Source organism: Trachypithecus francoisi, unplaced genomic scaffold (genome assembly GCF_009764315.1).
Source record: "Trachypithecus francoisi isolate TF-2019V2 unplaced genomic scaffold, Tfra_2.0 Lachesis_group3, whole genome shotgun sequence".
NCBI lineage: Eukaryota > Metazoa > Chordata > Mammalia > Primates > Cercopithecidae > Trachypithecus > Trachypithecus francoisi.
In genome coordinates, this window is record NW_022681468.1 from 6,898,529 (window position 1) to 6,917,240 (window position 18,712).

At 41.7% G+C, this 18,712-nt stretch overlaps 1 protein-coding gene across 7 annotated transcripts in view; it reads right to left on the minus strand.

Annotated features, from left to right (window-relative positions):
• EML1 (EMAP like 1) overlaps positions 1-18,712 on the minus strand; it is a 204,084-nt gene that overhangs the window by 65,687 nt on the left and 119,685 nt on the right. For 5 of the 7 annotated variants that reach the window (XM_033191355.1, XM_033191358.1, XM_033191357.1 and 2 more), the window contains exon 3: positions 11,778-11,910. In XM_033191355.1, the coding sequence (XP_033047246.1) occupies positions 11,778-11,910 (133 nt within the window). Of the gene's footprint in view, positions 1-2,149; positions 2,207-11,777; positions 11,911-18,712 lie in introns of those variants that run through there. The other 2 variants (XM_033191360.1, XM_033191359.1) reach the window with 2 other exon arrangements.

Consider the following 18,712-nt stretch of genomic DNA (forward strand, 5'->3'; position numbering starts at 1 on the left):
AGCCCTCCTCAGAACCCAATCACGCTGGTCCCCTTGGTCTCGGACTCCCAGCCTCCAGGATGGTGAGATATATTTCTGCTGTTTATACGCTTCCCAGTCTACGGACTTTGCTACAGCAACCCAAACTCACTAAGACAGAGCACATAACTGTAGTACAGGTATCTCTGTATGTATTTTATACTCTTCATCATTAGTCCACACATTTCTTGAGATCTTATCTCATTTATCATTTTCGCATGCTTTGCAGAGCCTCATACAAAAGTTTGGTACACATTTATTAAATGAAAGGATGAAATAAATGGAAGTATCACACGCTGACCCTGTCACCGGAAGAGACACAAATTGCTTTAAGGCAGCACCTGCTCTGGAAGCAAAAAAGAAGGAGGGGAGGGGCGGGCGAGGGGCCAGGGCTCTGGGAACAGGCACAGACTTGGGTGGTTCTGGTCTTGACACTTGGAACTGGAGGTGTGGGTGGGTGAGAATACAAGCCTGCAACACCCGAGACAGCTCAGGACAGGCCTTGTCCATCTGGCGGGTGCTGAGCCACGGATGCAGAGGAAATCACTGAGGGAGGAGGTGACCAAGGACGGAAGAGCCCCGGGAAAACTAATGTTTAAAGACGTGGGCTGAGAAGCTACCACAGGAGTCAGAGGTAGCAGCGACACCAGGAGAGAAGGAGTGGTGCGCAGAGGCTAGCGCAGGACGAGGTACGTGTGCTGGTGCTGCACAGAGGAGGGGGTGAGCTCCGGGAAGTGGGGAGTCTCAGGCGTCTCCAGTGGGCACAGCTTCAGTGAAGGGAACCAGATCTCAACAAGGAGCACGAAGGAACTGAGGAACTTAACACAGCCAACACCCCTGCTCCTGCACTGAAGCTCAATGTCCTCCCTCCCCATAAGGAAATGACAAGCCTCCCATCTAGGCAGTTCCCGCCTGGTGCTGGCCGCTCTCCTTCTTGGTAGCCAGTGACTTTCTCCTCTCTTCCTACCTTCCCCTCTCTGTCTCCTCTGTCTATACCCTCCTTAGCCCAACTTGCAGTCCTCCTTCCTTTGCAACTTCAGTGGCTCAGTTAGTAATCTCCGAGCAGGTTTTTAAAAACCTTCACGGTTTGTTGGCTTTGAAAAATCACCTCGCTCTCAGGGTGATTATCTGAATACACTTTCCACATAGTCTTTTTGGTAACTGGGGAACCCTTGAGTGGACAGTGCCAGAATCTTACAACTGCAATCAGCAGGGTGTGCCTTAAGGTCAAAATGTGTGTTTTTAGAATGCTCAATTTGGGGAGAAGGAAATTACAGATTTTAAGAGAGCATTACATTTCTGAAATTTGGGATTAAAGTCTAAAAATTACAGGAGCCTTTGTGCTTCAAGTTCAAGATGTTCCCATGACGACAAACACCAAGCAAATTTGACTTAGCAGGACTATTCTCCGCCCAGTCTTTAGTATAACCTCTGAAGCACACTTTGCCCTGACCAGCTGCCGGGGCCCTGGGAGACTTTGCAGCCGCAAGAAGAGCCCAGAGCTCGGCCTCTGGGGTGTCCTTGTGGGAGTTCATGGCAAGTTCACAGCAAGTTCGAGAACTGTATAAAACACCCTTAAAGAGCTGAAAAACCACAACTGTCCATCAACTACAGTAAACAATAACTGATCTTCTAACAATTAACACTCAACTTGGTGGTTGGAAGAGTTCATGGGAGTGCCAGTGATAAAAACTGCAGCAGCAGCCACAGTTAACATTTAAGGAGTACTCTGGACTTTTACATATACTGTATTATTTCATCAAAACCTCACAAATCCCAGCAGCAATATCATTATCCTCATTTTACAGATGAAGAACCAAATTCAGGAGTGTGAAGCAACTTGGCTGGGGTTACAGCAAGTGGTGGGGCTGGTGACTTCAGCCCCGTGTCCTCTCTATTAGGCCCCAATCAACACCACCTGCAATTTATGAATGTCAAAGAATACTAGTTTTGGAGGACCAGATGAGCATCTAAAAAAAACAATAAATGTCAATGATTAATATAGTTACATGACTGACGACTTGATGAATGGTAGGCACTGGACAAGACCTTGGAGCTACTATGTTAAAACAGAGATGGAAACAGTGGAAGGAACAGCTATGGTGACAAAGTAAATCTAAGTTCCCCTCACCTTGGTGTCGATCTATTCAGTTTGCAAGCATTGAGAAGACTCACAGATCTGTTTAATCTACGTATAAGAGGCACAGAAACAAAGCAGAATAAACGTGAGTGCAATTAATAAAAGCGTGGAAAAATACTTTGATAAGCTTCAGTAAATTGCAGGACACACACATCAAAATTGAAAAACATTTTGGTTCGCATATACAGATGTGGATATAATCCATCACAGCTCTTCCAAGATATTTGTCATTCCCATATTTGCATTAAAACTTTAAACTTAAAAAAAAAAAACTTACTGTTGTCCCAGACGTAGAATAAAAAACAAGACATTTCCTTTTGAGAACCAACGGCTCTTGTGAATTAAAGAGGATTTACTAGGACTCAAAGTGAAGGACAGAAAATAAAGCTTAAAGACAAGACATTTGTGGTAACAAGGGCAGCCAGGGAGAGCAATACTGTACACTCACTGCAGGAAGCCTCCTCAAATAACCAGCAGGGAATATCAAAGAAGCTATGTTCCCTCTGGACGGCAAGTGAAAAACAATGCTCTTTATTTTGAAAGTGCTAGAAGTACTGGCTTGTGAGAGACTGTGCAATAATGCAGTACATTTTTTAGTGTTTAAGGCAAGTATTTTTGGTGTAGAAATGCATAGACATCACCATTACTTTGTTTTCCCTTCTGCTCTCTGCCCGCACACCCAAACCTGCAACCTTCTAAGTTATGAAAATAAATGGTTCTTTACATTACATTACGTATGCATTCAACAATTTGTGCCAATTAACACTTCAGACATAATAAAATTTCTGCAAAGAGACTGGTGACCATAAGAAAAACAGATATCTTTCTTCTTATGGTTAATAGGAATTCTAAGCATAAGAAGCCACAATTAGGTTTTCCTTCATCATGTGATTGGGAATCAAAAATTGGTTTTCCAAAATTTTGCAAAAGTATCCCAAACTTTTACAACCAAAACAGAAATCTGACAGGCAGCTCTTAAGTGTGACCAGAGATTTTGATGATTTCATTTGTCCCGACAGCTGGGGCGACTAACACTGGATAAAAGCAGTGAACTGCTCAACAAACACTTACTAGGCATCGACCATCCACTGTCCACTATGCTGAGTGTTGGAGGGTCCACAGGGGACCAGGATCCACCTGGCTTTTGTCCCTCAAATTACGAGATAATTCTGACAGACTGAGATGACGCACTTCAATAATTAAATTAACAAATGCTCATATCTTTCACTGTCCAAAAACTGATCTTTGGCAAAATCCAAGTCATTTTTCAGGAAGGCTAGTGGTCTTGGAGAATCTTAGAGAATTCTATATACACAAGTCTTTTTTTCTACAATACAAAGTCAACTACTCAAGCTAGTGGGGAGAACCGTATCACTTCTGATAACGGGACAGGTCCCACGGGTCTTCCTTTGTTAAATAGGACAATACTTCCACCTCTATTTTGCTACCGAGAACAGACTCAAACATGGATTTATCACCCACGTTTCAATTCATCTGAATAATAGAGAAATAGATTAGAAATAATTCTTAAAAATCAACTGAAGCCAGATTTTGGCTTTCTGTTCTTCAAATCACGCTATGTCCCCAGCACTGACTTCAGTGCAATTACAAATGCTGTGCTTCTAACAAGTGGAACTGTTTTTCCAAAGGACTATTGGCTGTTTGTTTGGAAGCAAGAGATATTACCATTCTATCTCACATTTGTCACAGAGCATTTTTTAAATAACGCTTTTTGTACCAGGTTTGTTCTTTTGATCTCTGTTCACATAGCTTGGCCTATTGCCATGCTCTACTTATGAGCCCAGAGAACAGTGATTGTCTCTTTCTTGAGCCAGTAGAAATGTTACTCCATTGTCAGCCTCCGCATCCCCACTGAGCAAGGTATGACCTACAATGTCTTCCCTGGATTTTCTGCCTTTTTTCCTTTGCCTAATGGAAACAAAGCTTTTCCCAAGGATTCCAAATCAAGCCCTCAATCGAAGTCTTAATTGGCAACACAAAGCACAACCGCTGGGCACTGGACTATTTCCAAAGGGGATTTTGTTCTTAAGCACCAGGCTGAAAAACCCCCAGAGAAAAGAAAACAAACATATACCCATCCACACACCACAGATGCCCCGACTCATTTAATTTGGAACTCTGATTACAGAAAAATTCCTACCTGATTGTAAACAGATTTGAAATGACTTGGAAGTTATTTTAATCCTAATATTCAGAATGCCCAGCCTGCTTCTGTTTTCAGAATTCTCTCCTAATGAGAGGTCTACAGGAACTTTACGGCGAAGTAGCCATTCGATGCTACTGTTCTTATTTCCAGCTTCCAAATGGAAGGGAACTCCCATCCACTGAAGCCCATAAAAGCCAGAAACGAACCAAAATACATGAATCACTACACTTTCACTCAAAAGTCAGAGTCTTGGACACTCAGTCTAGAAAACTACGTATTTCTAGTTGGCAACTATATGCTGACCACAGCTTATTAGAGTAATCAAATGGATATTCTGTAAATTATAAGGAAAAGTCTACGGAAGCCTTAGAATGTTTCTAGGAGGGTTACCATTTAAATGCGAGTACACAAATGTACACACTTAGATATAACATGATGGCTACTATCATAATTCTTCATGTGTTCATTCGTTCCTTCCTGTCTTGCTCCCTTCCTCCCTCCCTTCTTTACTAAGATAAAATTGCTGAGAGTAATCGCCATCTATGAGCCCTTTCACATCTGGCTGAAATGTGGGGGTGTAAGACCCAGGACTCTGTTCATAGCCCGGACTTGGTTCTTTACTTGGTGTTTGGCCCCGGTGCCCCCTTATCAACATCAGACTTGCAATCTGAGAAATCTCTGCTGAGAGCCCCCCTCACGCCTGATGGCCGCTCCTGCTCCCACAAAGAGTACACAGACAGGAGGGGGCATAAAAGAAGGATTATTTGCAAGCAGTCATTACATCAAGCATTTTCCTTCGGCAGATGTCTGGGATGACCTGGAAATCTGTGCAGGAAGCAGCCGAGCACAATGGAAGGCGCACAGGCTTTGGAGCCAGACAGCCCAGGCCATGTTCCCCACGCTCCAGCCACATGACCCTGCCGCTGCTTCATCAGGGTTTGGGTGCTCCTCTAAACTCTTTATTGTCATTTCAACAGGGTTCACAGCATCTTCTCTCGGAGTAGATCCCATCTCAAGAAACTACTATTTTAGCAGTAATTCCTCGCCCATTAAAGTTTTATCAGGAGACTGTAGCAACTCAGTCCTATCCTCAGGCTGCACTTCGAATTCTAGTTCTCTTGCTATTTCCAGCACATTTGCAGTGGCTTTCTCCAGTGAAGTCTTGAACTGCCTCAGAGTCATCCATGAGGGCTGAAATCATTTTCTTCCCATTCATCTTCTGTTCATGTTGAGATTTTGGCCTCCTCCCATGAATCATAAATGTTCTTTTGTTTTTTTTTCCTTCGAGACAGGGTCTCACTCCATTGCCCAGGCTGGAGTGCAGTAGCGCAAATATGGCTCACTGCAGTCTCAAACTCCCGGACTCAAGCAATCCTCCTGCCTCGACTTCCCAAAGTGCTGGGATTACAGGTGTGAGCCACTGTGCCTGGCCCCACAAATGTTCTTAAAGGCATTTAGAATGTTGAATCCTTTCTAGAGGTTTTCAATTGACATTGCCCAGATCTATTAGAGGAATCACTATGAATGGCAGCAATAGCCTTGCCAGGTGTGGTGGCTCACGTCTGTAATCCCAGCACTTTGGGAGGCCGAGGAGGGCAGATTATGAGGTCAAGAAATCGAGATCATCCTGGCCAACATGGCGAAACTCTGTCTCTACTAAAAATACAAAAAAATTAACTGGATATGGTGGTGTGCACCTGTAATCCCAGCTACTCGGGAGGCTGAGGTAGGAGAATCACTTGAACCCAGAGGCAGAGGTTGCAGTGAGCTGGGATCACACCACTGCATGCTAGCCTGGGCAACAGAGCAAGACTCTGTCTCAAAAAAAAAGGAAAAAAAAAGTATTTCCTAAATAATAAAACTTGACAGTTGAAATTACTCCTTGATCCAAGGGCTGCAGAATGCATGTTGTGTGAGTTGGCATAAAAACATTAATTTCCTTGTACCGCTCCATCGGAGCTCCTGGGTGACTAGGTACACTGTAAATGAATGGTAGTATTTGGAAAGGAAGCTTTTTCTTCTGAGCAGTAGGCCTCAACAATGGGCTCAAAATATTCAGTACATCATATTGCTGTAACAGATGTGCTGTCATCTAGGTTTTCTTCCATTTACAGAGCACAGGCAGAAGAGATTTAGCATTACTCTTAAGGGTCCTAGGATTTTTGGAATGATAAATGAGCACTGACTCCAATTTAAAGTCACCAGCCACATCGGGCTCTAACAAGAGTCAGTCTCTCCTCTGAAGCTTTGAAGCCAGGTATTGACTTCTCATATAAAAGTCCTAGATGGCACCTTCCTCCAATATAAGGCTGTTTTGTCTACATTGAAAATGTGTTGTTGTTGCTTTTTATTTTCTTTTTTTTTTGAGACAGAGTTTCGCTCTTTTTGCCCAGGCTGGAGTGCAGCGGCATAATCTCGGCTCACTGCAACCTCCGCCTCCTGGGTTCAAGCAATTCTCCCGCCTCAGCCTCCCAAGGAACTGAGATTAGAGGCACCCGCCACCACGCCAGCTAATTTTTTGTATTTTTAGTAGAGACGGGTTTCACCATGTTGGCCAGGATGGTCTCGATCTCTTAACCTCATGATCTGCCTGCCTCAGCCTCCAAAAGTGCTGGGATTACAGGTATGAGCCACTGCGCCCGGCCTAAAATGTGTTGTGTAGTGTAGCTGCTTTCATCAGTTATCTTAACCAGCTAGGTCTTCTGAATAACCTGTAGCAGCTTCTACAATAGCACTTGCTGCTTTGCCTTGCACTTTTACGTTATGGAGAGGGCATCTTTCCTTAATCTCATAAGCCAACCTCTGCTGGCTTCAATCTTTTCTTCTACAGCTTCCTCACCTCTCTCAGATTTCATAAAATTGAAGAGAGTTAGGGCCTTGCTCTGTATTAGGCTTTGGCTTAAGGGAATGTTGTGCCTGGTATGATTTTTTATTCTGACCACTCAAACTTTCTCCCTATCAGGAATAAGGATGTCACTTTTTTTTTTTTTTTTCACATGTTCACTGGAGTAACACTTCGAATTTCCTACAAGAACTTTTTCTTGGCATCTACAGCTTGGCTAACTGTTTGGCACAACAGGCCTGCATGAGTCCATTTAGTGCAGCTATAAAGGAATGCCTGAGGCTGGGCAATTTATAAAGAAAAGAGGTTTAATGGCCTCACAGTTCCGCAGGCTGCCCAGGAAGCATGGCACCGGCATCTGCTCAGCTTCTGGTGCAGTCTCAGGGAGTTTTAAATCATGACAGAAGACAAGACAGGGGCAGGCACGTTATTTGGCAAGAGAGGGAGCAAGTGGGGAGGAGGTGCCACGCTCTTTTAAACAACCAGACCTTGAGTGAACTCACAGCAAGAACTCACTCATTGTGAGGACAGCAACAAGACGTTCATGAGGGATCTACACTGATGACCCAAACACCTCCTCCTAGGCCCATCTCCAACACTGGGGATCACATTTCAACTTGAAATGTGGAGGAGACAAACATCTAAACCACATGATGGTCTACCCTGGCTTTTGACATGCCTTCCTCATTAAGCCGAATCATGTCTAGCTTTTGATTTAAAGTGAGAAATGTATGACTTTTCCTTCACTTGAACACTTAGAGGCCATTATAGGGTTACTAAATGGCCTTATTTCAATACTGTTGTGTCTCAGGGAAAAGGGAGGCCGATGGAGAGGGAGAGATAGGGAAACAATGGGCAGAGCAGTCAGGACACAAACTGCATTTATGGATTAAGTTTGCCACCTTCTCTGGGTGCTGTTTTGGGTGCCCCAAAACAATTACAGTATTAACACCAAAGATTACTGATCACCATTCCAGACATAATGATAACAAAAAAGTTTGTAATGTTGCGAGAATTACCAAAATGTGACATGAAGTGGGTACATGTTGGAAAGACGATGCTGATAGATTTACGCAACACAGGGTTGCCATCGCCTCCAATTTGTAAAAAAATGTGGTAAAGCACAATAAAGACAGACACAATAAAATGAGGAATGCCTGTATTTGCTACAATAAAAAGTGAATCTTTAAACAACTCACTCTTGAACAATCAATGGTCAAAGAGGAAATCATAAAGAAATTTAAAAAATATCTGGAGACATATGAAAATACAACATACCAAAACTTACAGGAGGCAGTTAAAGGGGTACTAAGAGGGAAGTCTACAGTGATCAAAGTTTCCATAAAAAGAAGATAGATCTCACATCAGCCTCCTAACTTTATACTTCAAGGAACTAGAAAAAAAAGATAAAACCAAAAGTTGGCAGAAGGAAGGAAATAATAAAGATTAGAGCAGAGACAAATGAAGGCGAGAATAGAAAACAGAAAAAAAAAAAATCAACAAAACCAAGAATTGGTTTTTTTAAAAAGATCAACCAAATTGAAAAACCCTTAGCTAGACTAACAAAGAAAGAGAGAAAATTTAAATAACTAAAATTAGAAATGAAAGGACATTACAACTGATATAACAAAAACAAGAAGGACTATAAGAGACCACTGTGAACAAGCATATGCCAGCAAATTGGGTGACCTAGAGCAGATGAATAAGTCCTAGAAACAAACAGCCCACCAGGACTGAATCATAAAGAAGTAAAAAATATGAACAGACCTAGAACTAGTAAGGAGACTGAAGCAGTAATCAAAAATCTCCCAACAAAGAAAAGTCCAGGACCTGATGACTTCAGCGGAGAATTCTATCAAACATTTAAAAAAGGATACATTCCAATCCTCCTTAAACTCTTCCAAAGAATCGAGGAGGAGGGAACACTTCCAAATCATTGCATGAGGCCAGCATTATTCTAATACCAAAACCAGACAAAGATACAAGAAAACTACAGACCAATATCCCTGATGAATGTTGATGAAAAAATCCTCAACAAAGTACTAGTAAACTGAATTCAACAGCACATTAAATGGATTATACACCATGACCAATTGGGATTTATATTTGGAATGCAAGAATGATTCAACACATGAAAATCAATCAATGTGATACAATATTCACAGAATAAAAGACAAAAACCACATGATCATTTCAATTGATGCAGAAAAAGCATTTGACAAAATTCAACACCCTTTCATGATAAAAACAAAACAAACTAGGAATAGAAGGAAACTACCTCAACATAATAAATGCTAGATTTGAGTGGCCATAGCTCAAATAAATACTCAACGGTAAAAGACTGAAATCTTTTCCTCTAAAATCAGGAAGAAGGCAAGACACCCACTCTTGCCACTATTATTCAACATAGTACTCGAAGTCCTAGCCAGAGCAATTAGACAAGAGAAAGAAATGAAAGGCATCCAAATAGGAAAGGATCCAAAGTAAAACTATCTGTCTACAGATGACAGAATCTTATACTTAGAGAACCCTAAAGATTCCAGAAAAAAATTGTGAGGACTAATACATAATTTCAACAAAGTTTCAGGATACACAACCAACACACAAAAATCAGATGCATTTCTATACAGTAACAATGACCAAGCTGAAAAGGAAGTTAAGAAATTAATTCTATTTACTGCAGCATCAAAAAGGATAAAATACTTAGGAATAACTTTAACCAAGGAGATAGAAGACTTATACACTGAGAACCACAAAACCTTGCTAAAAGAAAATACAAAAAAAGAGAAAGATATCCTATGTTTATGGATTGGAAGACTTCATATTGCTTAATGTCCATACTACTCAAAGTGATATGCAGATTTAATGCAGTCTCTATCAAAATCCCAATGGCATTTTTTGCAGAAATAGAAAAAAACTATCCTAAAATTCATATGGAATATCAAGGGATCCTAAATAGCCAAAACAATCATGAAAAAGAACAATACAGTTGGGGGCCTCCCATTCCCTGATTTTGAAACATACTAAAAAGCAAGAGTAATCAAGATGGTAGGGTATTGGCCATAAGGACAGATGTGCAGATAAATGGTACAGAATAGCCTGTGATGGATGAATGGATAAACAAAATATGATAAAGATGGGGATAACAGACACTGGGGACTCCAAAAGGAGGGTGGGAGAGAGGTGGGTAACGGCTGAAAAACTTCCTATTTGGTATTATCTTCACTATCTGGGTAACGGGATCAACAGAAGCCCAAACCTCAGCATCACAAATACACCCTTGTAACAAACCTCCACACATACCCCCTGAATCTAAAATTAAAATAAAAAGCAAAATATGATATATACACACAATGCAATATTATCCAGCCTTAAAAAGAAAATCAGTCACATGCTACAATATGGATGCATGTTGAGGACACTATGCTAAGCAAAGTAAGCCAGTCACAAAAGGACAAGCACTACTTAGATGATCCCACTTCTGTGAAATACCTAATGCAGTCAGAATCATAGCAACAAAAAGTAGAGGTGTGGCTGTCAAGGGCAGTGGGGAGAATAGAGGGGGGACTTACTATTTAATGGGTCTAGAATTTCCATTTTGCCTGATGAAAAAGTTCTAGAGCTCTGTTGCACAACAACAGATGTGTGAATATACTTAACACTACTGAACTCTTTTTTTTTTTTTTAGATGGAGTTTCGCTCTTGTCACCCAGGCTGGAGAGCAATGGTGTGATCTCGACTCACTGCAACCTTGGCCTTCCAGGTTCAAGTGATTCTCCTGCCTCAGCCTCCCAAGTAGCTGGGATTACAGGCATGTGGAACCATGCCCAGCTAATTTTTGTATTTTTAGTAGAGACGGGGTTTTGCCATGTTGGTCAGGGTGGTCTCGAACTCCTGACCTCAGACGATCCACCCGCCTCGGCCTCCCAAAGTATTGGAATTACAGGCATGAGCCACTGAGCCTGGCTAGCACTACTGAACTCTACACTTAAAAACGGTTAAGGTAGGCTGGTCTCACACTCCTGAGCTCAAGTGATCTGCCCACCTTGGCCTCCCAAAGTACTGGGATTATAAGTGTAAGCCAATGCACCTGGCCCTAAAATATAAAAATCTTTAAATGGCAATTACAAAATAATACCAAAGTTAAGAGCAAACTGTGCTCTTTGTGACAGACAACATCAATATTTAGACTCCACTGTTGGGTACATTTTGAAAGCATGAGCTTATCCAAATTGCATAGAGAAAAATCTGAGGTTGCCATGGCAATCTGAATTTTGTCATGTTCCCAGTATGGACTTGGGAACAGTTATTTATTTTTACCCAGGTTATACTAACATTTGTTTTTTCAAAAGAGAACTTTAAGTAAAAATACAAAACACCACACTGTGGTTTTAGCCATTGAGGTTTCAAAGGCAACACAAGTAAATCTAAAACGAGAATAATAATAAACTTAACTAGTTCCTGTTACGGCAACATATAAAATGTTGGACTTTTATAAGCTTTAACTCAGAGAAGAAATTGTACAATATCATTTTAAAAAGTAATACTCATTTTGGGATCGAAGAGAGAACTGCTTTTAGAGTTCCTTTAAGGCCCTGCTTCTGGCTCACCTTTTGGTTGTTGGCACAGCGGTTTCTTTCCTGGCCCCAGAGGGGGACGGTAGAGAGCCACTAGGTTTCTTTGGTAACACAGTGCCATTGTTGACAGTGGTTCTTAAAGGCAGGGTCTGCATCAGTGGTCTTGCTGTAAGACAAGCAGAAAATAATATCAGAAACTTCCCTTTTGTAAAGGTAACATTTTACAGCAGGGATCCTCAACCCCCTGTTAGGAAGATGACGCCACACAGCAGGAGGAGGTGAGCAGTGAGTGAGTGAGCAACTCGTCATCTGTATTTACAGTTGCTACCCATCACTCATGTTACCACCTGAGCTCTACCTCCTGTCAGATCAGATTAGATTCTCTTAGGAGTGCAAACTCTTGTGAACCGTGTAAGCAAGGGATCTAGGCTGAGCGCTCCTTATGAGAATCTAATGCCTGATGATCTGTTACTATCTCCCATCAACCCTAGATGGGACTATCTGGTTGCGAGAAAACAAGCTCAGGACTGCCACGGATTCTACATTATGGTGAGTTGTATAATTATTTCATTATATATTAAAATGTAATAATAATAGAAAGAAGGCACGCAATGAATGTAACATGCTTGAATCGTCCCAAAACCATCCCCAACACCCACCCCCACTTCTATGGAAAAATCATCTTCCACAATTTTCTTGGTACCAAAAAGGCTGGGGACCACTGTTTTACAGAACGTAAGCTAGGTAGAAAGGAAAAGGGCATGAATTTTGAAACACTAGCAACACTGACAAAGACATGAAGGCAATTCCTTGGAGAAAGGATCATCTTTTCTTTTCTTTTTTTTTGAGACAGAGTTTCGCTCTTGTTGCTCAGGCTGGAGTGCAGTGGCACAATCTTGGCCACCTCAGTCTCTTGGGTTCAAGCAATTCTCCTACCTCAGCCTCCCGAGTAGCTGGGATTACAGATGCTGGCTACCACGCCCAGCTAATTTTTGTATTTTTAGTAGAGACGGGGTTTCACCATGTTGGCCAGGCTGGTCTCGAACTCCTGACCTCAGGTGATCCGCCTGCCTCAGCCTCCCAAAGTGTTGGGATTACAGGTATGAGCCACCATGCCCAGCCAAGATCTTCATCTTTTCAACAAAGGGGACCTAGACACTAACCTCACACCCTGCACAAAGATTAACTCAAAATGGCCCATAAACCTGAATTTAAAATGCAAAACTACAAAACTTCTAGAAGAAAGTGATTTGGTGATGAGTTTTTAGATATAATACCAAAAGCACAATCCATGAAAGAAAAAAATTGATAGCTTGGACTTCATTAACATTTTTAAAAATTTGCAAAAGAACTTAAGAGGATTAAAATACAAGGCATAGATTAGGAGAAAATATTTGCACATCACATATCTGATAAAAGACTTGTATAAGGAATATAAAAAGAACTCCTCAAATTCAATGGTAAGAAAACAAACAGCCCAATTAAAAAAATGGGCAAAAGATCTGAAAAGACACTTCACCAAAGAAGACATATACAGATGGCAAATAAGCATATGAAAAGATGCTCGACATCATTTGTCATTAGGGAAATGCAAATTAAAACAATAATGAGATACTTCTATACACCTATTAGAATGGCTGAAATCCAAAAAGACAGACAAAATACCAATTGATGGCCAGGATGCCGATCAATAGGAACTCTCACTCCTTGCTGGTGGGAATGAAAAACAGTACAGCCACTGTGGAAGACAGTCTGGCAGTTTCTTATAAAGCTAAATATAGTTTCACCATATGATCCGGTAATTGTACTGACACTAGGTATTTACCCAATTGATCTGAAAACTTATGTCTACACAAACCCACATGTAAATATTTAGAGCTGCTTTATTTACAATCCTCAAAAACTGGAAGCGACCAGGATGTCCTCTGATAGGTGAATAGATAAACAGACTGGCCCATCCATACAATGGAATATGAGTTGGTGATAAAAGGAATGAAGCAAACCACATCTGAAATCCACATTGCTAAAGGAAAGCAGCAAGTCTGAGAGGCTCCATGTTGTGTGACTGCATTTATATGACATTTGAGTAAAGGCAAACTAACGACAGAAAATCGATTTGTGGCTGTCAGAGGTTGCAGGGCAGGGGCTGAATAGGTGGCGTAAAGGAGGTCTTCTAGGGTGATAAAACTATTCTGTAAGATACCATCGTGAGGGATATGTGACATGATACCTTGTCAAAGCCCAGAGACCCTTACAGCACCAAGAGTGAACCTTGAAGTATGCAAGTAAAACTGACTAGGAGATGGGGAAACCCCAAGATGGAATGAAGATTGTATGACAAACATATGACAACCTCACTGAAGGCAGTGGGGGGGAAGGAAGGTGCTGAGCTAAGTCATTCTGGAAATGAGTAGAGACTGTAAAACTAAAGATAACAGGAACTGCATATCAGCACTGCATTTTAGTTAGGAAGGTTGCTTCCCACAAAGGTGGAGGCTAACAATTCTGAAACCACTACACAGGAACACCAGGATGGAACAATTACATAAAAAGATGGAGGACGGCAGGGGCAGGTCTCTCACTGTTGGAGAGGAGGTGATGGATAAGCAAGGGGAGATGGTGGGAATGAACCATGTGCCACTAGAGTAGAGACATCAGGGCAGGCTCAGGTTTCCCTTAACACAGATGCAGATATGTAAGTATAAATACATACATAGACACACACACACAGGTTAGTATAAACACATGCTTCTGAGCTCTGTCTGCTGAGAGGGCCTAAAGCAATGACACCCAATGCCCAAACCTTGGTTTCCAAGGCCGTTCTGTAGCAGAAGAAAGCAGGCCTCCAGGGGAAGCAGCTGCACGTAGGGCTGGGGCAGGGAACACATGAATCTGGAGTCTCCTGTTAAAGAAGTGCTCAGACAACAACAATAAAACCAAAAGACACTACTCTGGTGGGGGCAAGTCAAACGGACACAGGACCTAACTGAAAGAGCTCCCAAAGGCCAAAGCTGGAACAATTTGAGCCACAAAACAAATAACATAGTATTTGGTTATAACCCAAATTACACAACAAGTATCTGTAAGTTTATGCTGCAGTATATATAAATAAATGATTGGGTAAATATATAAATTAAGAGAACAGACAAATCCCCATGCAGCTATATTCTGTGGCTACCCCACCCTCAGGAAGGTAGAATATAATCTGCTACTCCTTAAGTGTAGCTGGCGCATGATGACTTCCTTCTAACAGTCAAGTGATGAAGTTGGGGGAGAAGTCACTTTCCAGTGGACAGACCTGACCAACACTCCCTCGGCCAGGTGGCCAAGGTCAACAACCACAGTGATGAGCCATGTTGATGGCATGCACCCTTGGACGGGATGTGCTGATAAGATGAGAACGGCACTTTACCTCTGTGCCTTCCTCCCGAAAGCCCATAACCTGAGTCTATCCATGAGAAAAACATCACACGAAGCCAAGTTGAAGGACAGTCAATGAACTCTCTAATCGGTATTCTTCAAAACTGTCAAGATCATCAAAAACAAGGAAGACTGTCAGCCTGGAGGAGGCTGAGGAGCCAGGGTAACTAAAGATCATGTGTTATCCTGCATGGGAATCTGGAACCAAAAGGGCTTAAGGGACAAACTAAGGAAATCCCAATAGAGCATGGCCATTAATTAATAATAACATATTAATATTGGTCCACTAGTTGTGACAAATGTACCATACTAATGTAAGATGGTAATAATAGGCGAAACTGGGTACTGTGTCTATGGGAAAGTTCTGTGCTTACAACTTTTCTAGAAATCTAAAACTATCCTAAAACAAAAAGTTCATTTAAAAATGCTAGCAGAGGCCGGGCATAGTGGCTCACTCCTGTAATCCCAGCACTTTGGGAGGCTGAGGCAGGTGGATCACCTGAGGACAGGAGTTTGAGACCAGCCTGGCCAACATGGTGAAACTTCCTCTCTATTAAAAACAGAAAAATTAGCCGGCTGTGGTGGCATGTGCCTGTAATCCCAGCTACTAAGAATGCTGAGGCAGGAGAATCGCTTGAACCCGGGAGGCGGAGGTTGCAGTGAGCCGAGATCGTGTCACTGCACTCCAGCCTGGGCAACACAGGGAGACTCCATCTCCAAACAAACAAATAAAAGAGCTAGCAGATTTTGTTCATTATAGAATTAAATCTGCCTCTATTTAGGCTCTTAAAATATTACCAACAACAAAACTGTATATTATGCCAAATTTTTAACATGCTGGAACTTTCCAGTCCCTAAAGCTGAGGGCCAATCTTCCTTCTCTCTTTAACGTAAAATAAAGTGGGGCCTCCTCCATGCTCCCACACCGCCTTGCCTTAGCCACCGTCGTCACACTTGGAATGCTAAATCCAACAGTTTGTCTACTCCACTGACTGCAGGATTCTTGAAGCTAGCACCTGCTCCCAGGCCTACACACAGAAAGGAGTCAACATACATTGGAAATTTAACTTGGTTCAATTTCAATAACAAAAACCTTTTCTTCTAAGAGAAGACATTATGTAGCCATTTTGGAGTCACTACTAGGTTGTTCACTCTTTCTTGAGTTATAATTTCAAAATTCAATCTCCTAACAATCTACTGTTGTCCTTTTCTCAAAAGAATAGAAAATAGGATTTTAAAAGCCCATGAAAAGAAAATCAGATGCAATGCAGGAGGCATTCCCATAAAATATAAAATATATAAAATATATAAAAAGTGTATATTTTATATCTTAAAATATAATAGAGTAGCCTCAGAAGCAAATAGAATATTAAAGTTGTGATGAGAGATCATGAAAGAAAAATAGAGGGTGGGAAGAGGAGGAAGAGGAGAGGGATGGGAAGGGGGAGGGGGACGCACAGTGACTACTCTTGGAATGACTGAGAAGTTGGACTGATCCCAACTTCGGCAAGATCCAATTACTGCTCATCCCTGTCTCGATAACATCCTTGGGTTTTTGTAACCACTGACTGATTAAGTAGCAATGCAACCCCCACCACCATCGTGCTTACTAAGTGCCTATTTTGCACATGACATCACGCCAGGTTTCTTTCACGGTACCATGTCTAAAAATTATTAGCCACTCCAGGAAGAAAGCTCTCTGCCATAAGAAAACCTGGTGGAAGGAAAAATACCTCCTAGTGTTGAGTCTGAATAGGTGCCAGCCTGGATCTTGAAGACGGCAGGAAAAGAGGAGCAGCTGTAATGAATCATTTTCAGATAAGGGCTCTTTAAAAATGCAGAAGTGACATAGCACTAGGGAAGGTTCAGACACAATTTTCTGCTCCTCAAGTGCTAAGATAAATGGATCCCTAGCTTCCAGATGACACTAAGATATGAGATATTCTTTTGGTTCATGAAAGGGTTGTTTAAAAAAAAAAATTTAAATTGTTCCTAGAGGCAAAACACAGCAACAAACACAGCACCAAAAGGAGAATTTCTCAGATGAAAGGAGCCTGAGAAACACCGTGTTTGGAATGCATCCGGTGGAAGGATTGCAGGATGGCTGGAATCCTGTCTTTGGGGGTCAGAGGTGCCCAGGTGAAGGAGCGCAAGGGCCCTCGAGGCACACAGGACTGGACTCATCCTCAGCTGAGCTGGAAGACATAGCCCAAGCCTTGGATTTTTTCTAAAATAAGGTCAGAGTGCTCACCTTGCAGGACTGCTGTGAGGATTAGGAATGAGGAATGCGAAGTTTCTAGCACAGTGCCTGGCACATAGTAGACACCCTAGAAGTGGTAGCCATTATCCACTGGCTACATCCCGACAATAAAATACTCTATTGTGGACACTGGGTGCAATTTTGTATCCTGAATATAATGTGAAGAGAATGAAATGCTATGGTCAAGTGGTACCAGAGGCAGAATCAGAGCCAGTGAGAACCCACGGGCTGCATATCATGTACACAGATTTGGAGTAGAACCCCAGGCACATTCTCACATTCTCACCCAAAACAGCCACTTACTTCCTGCACTTACACCAAGGCACAGTGGGGGAAGTAGTGGAGCATGGGGGAAGGAACTCAGGTCTGGGAGTTAGGGGCCGGGGCACCAGTCCCTGCTGTGTCCCCACCTAGCCATGTGTCCATAGGTCAGGTCCTCTGGGTCCCGTTTTCCTTACCCATAAAGCAAAGGCTTTGGTCAAAAGTGTTCCTTAAGGTATCTTCCCACTCTGAAATCTGTTCTCTTCATTCATGTGAGAAGAGTGTTCTGTAAAGCAACATGTGAGTTTCCCAGTGCGTAGGGCTCTCTGAGGACAGACCCTACCAACTCACCGGAAGTGAAGGGAGGGAGAAAGGCAACCAAGCTGAAGACTGGTTTCCAGTAATAGGTGCAGTATTTATGCTCAGCAGTTTCCTGTTATATTTCATACTATTTAAACTACCTTGAGTTAGATTCCCTGAAATATGATGCCATAGTTTGGTAACTGAAATCTAACCAAGGTTTTAAAAATCTCAGGTCCAAAAACATTCATAATTAAGCCTGAAATAAATTTTTTTCATCATTCTAAATGGTTGAATTGGAATACCCAGACTTCAAGAGTACTATCCATGATAATATATTTTCAAAACTACAGTTGATATGAATAAATCTAGAAGTTCTAGTAAAGCTAGCCAAATCTACTAATGCATATTTTTATGATATTAAGTTGCAATCTAATGATCAATAAACCCTTTTAACTTACATCACATCAACAACACAATGTACAATATTTGATATATAAAACTCCCATTAGGGTTAAAAACATGATTACATATATGATTATACGAGGAAATTCAAAGTTTACTTTTAACATATCTAACCATTATGAGCCTAGAATTCCTAATTATCCATTTCAAAATTTGAAAAATGTCTGTATTTAGAACTGGAAAAGGCAATCTGCTTTTGCTAAGTTATAAGACAAAGTAGATGATTAGCTGAGTGCTGGAGGAGACTCCTATCATCACCATC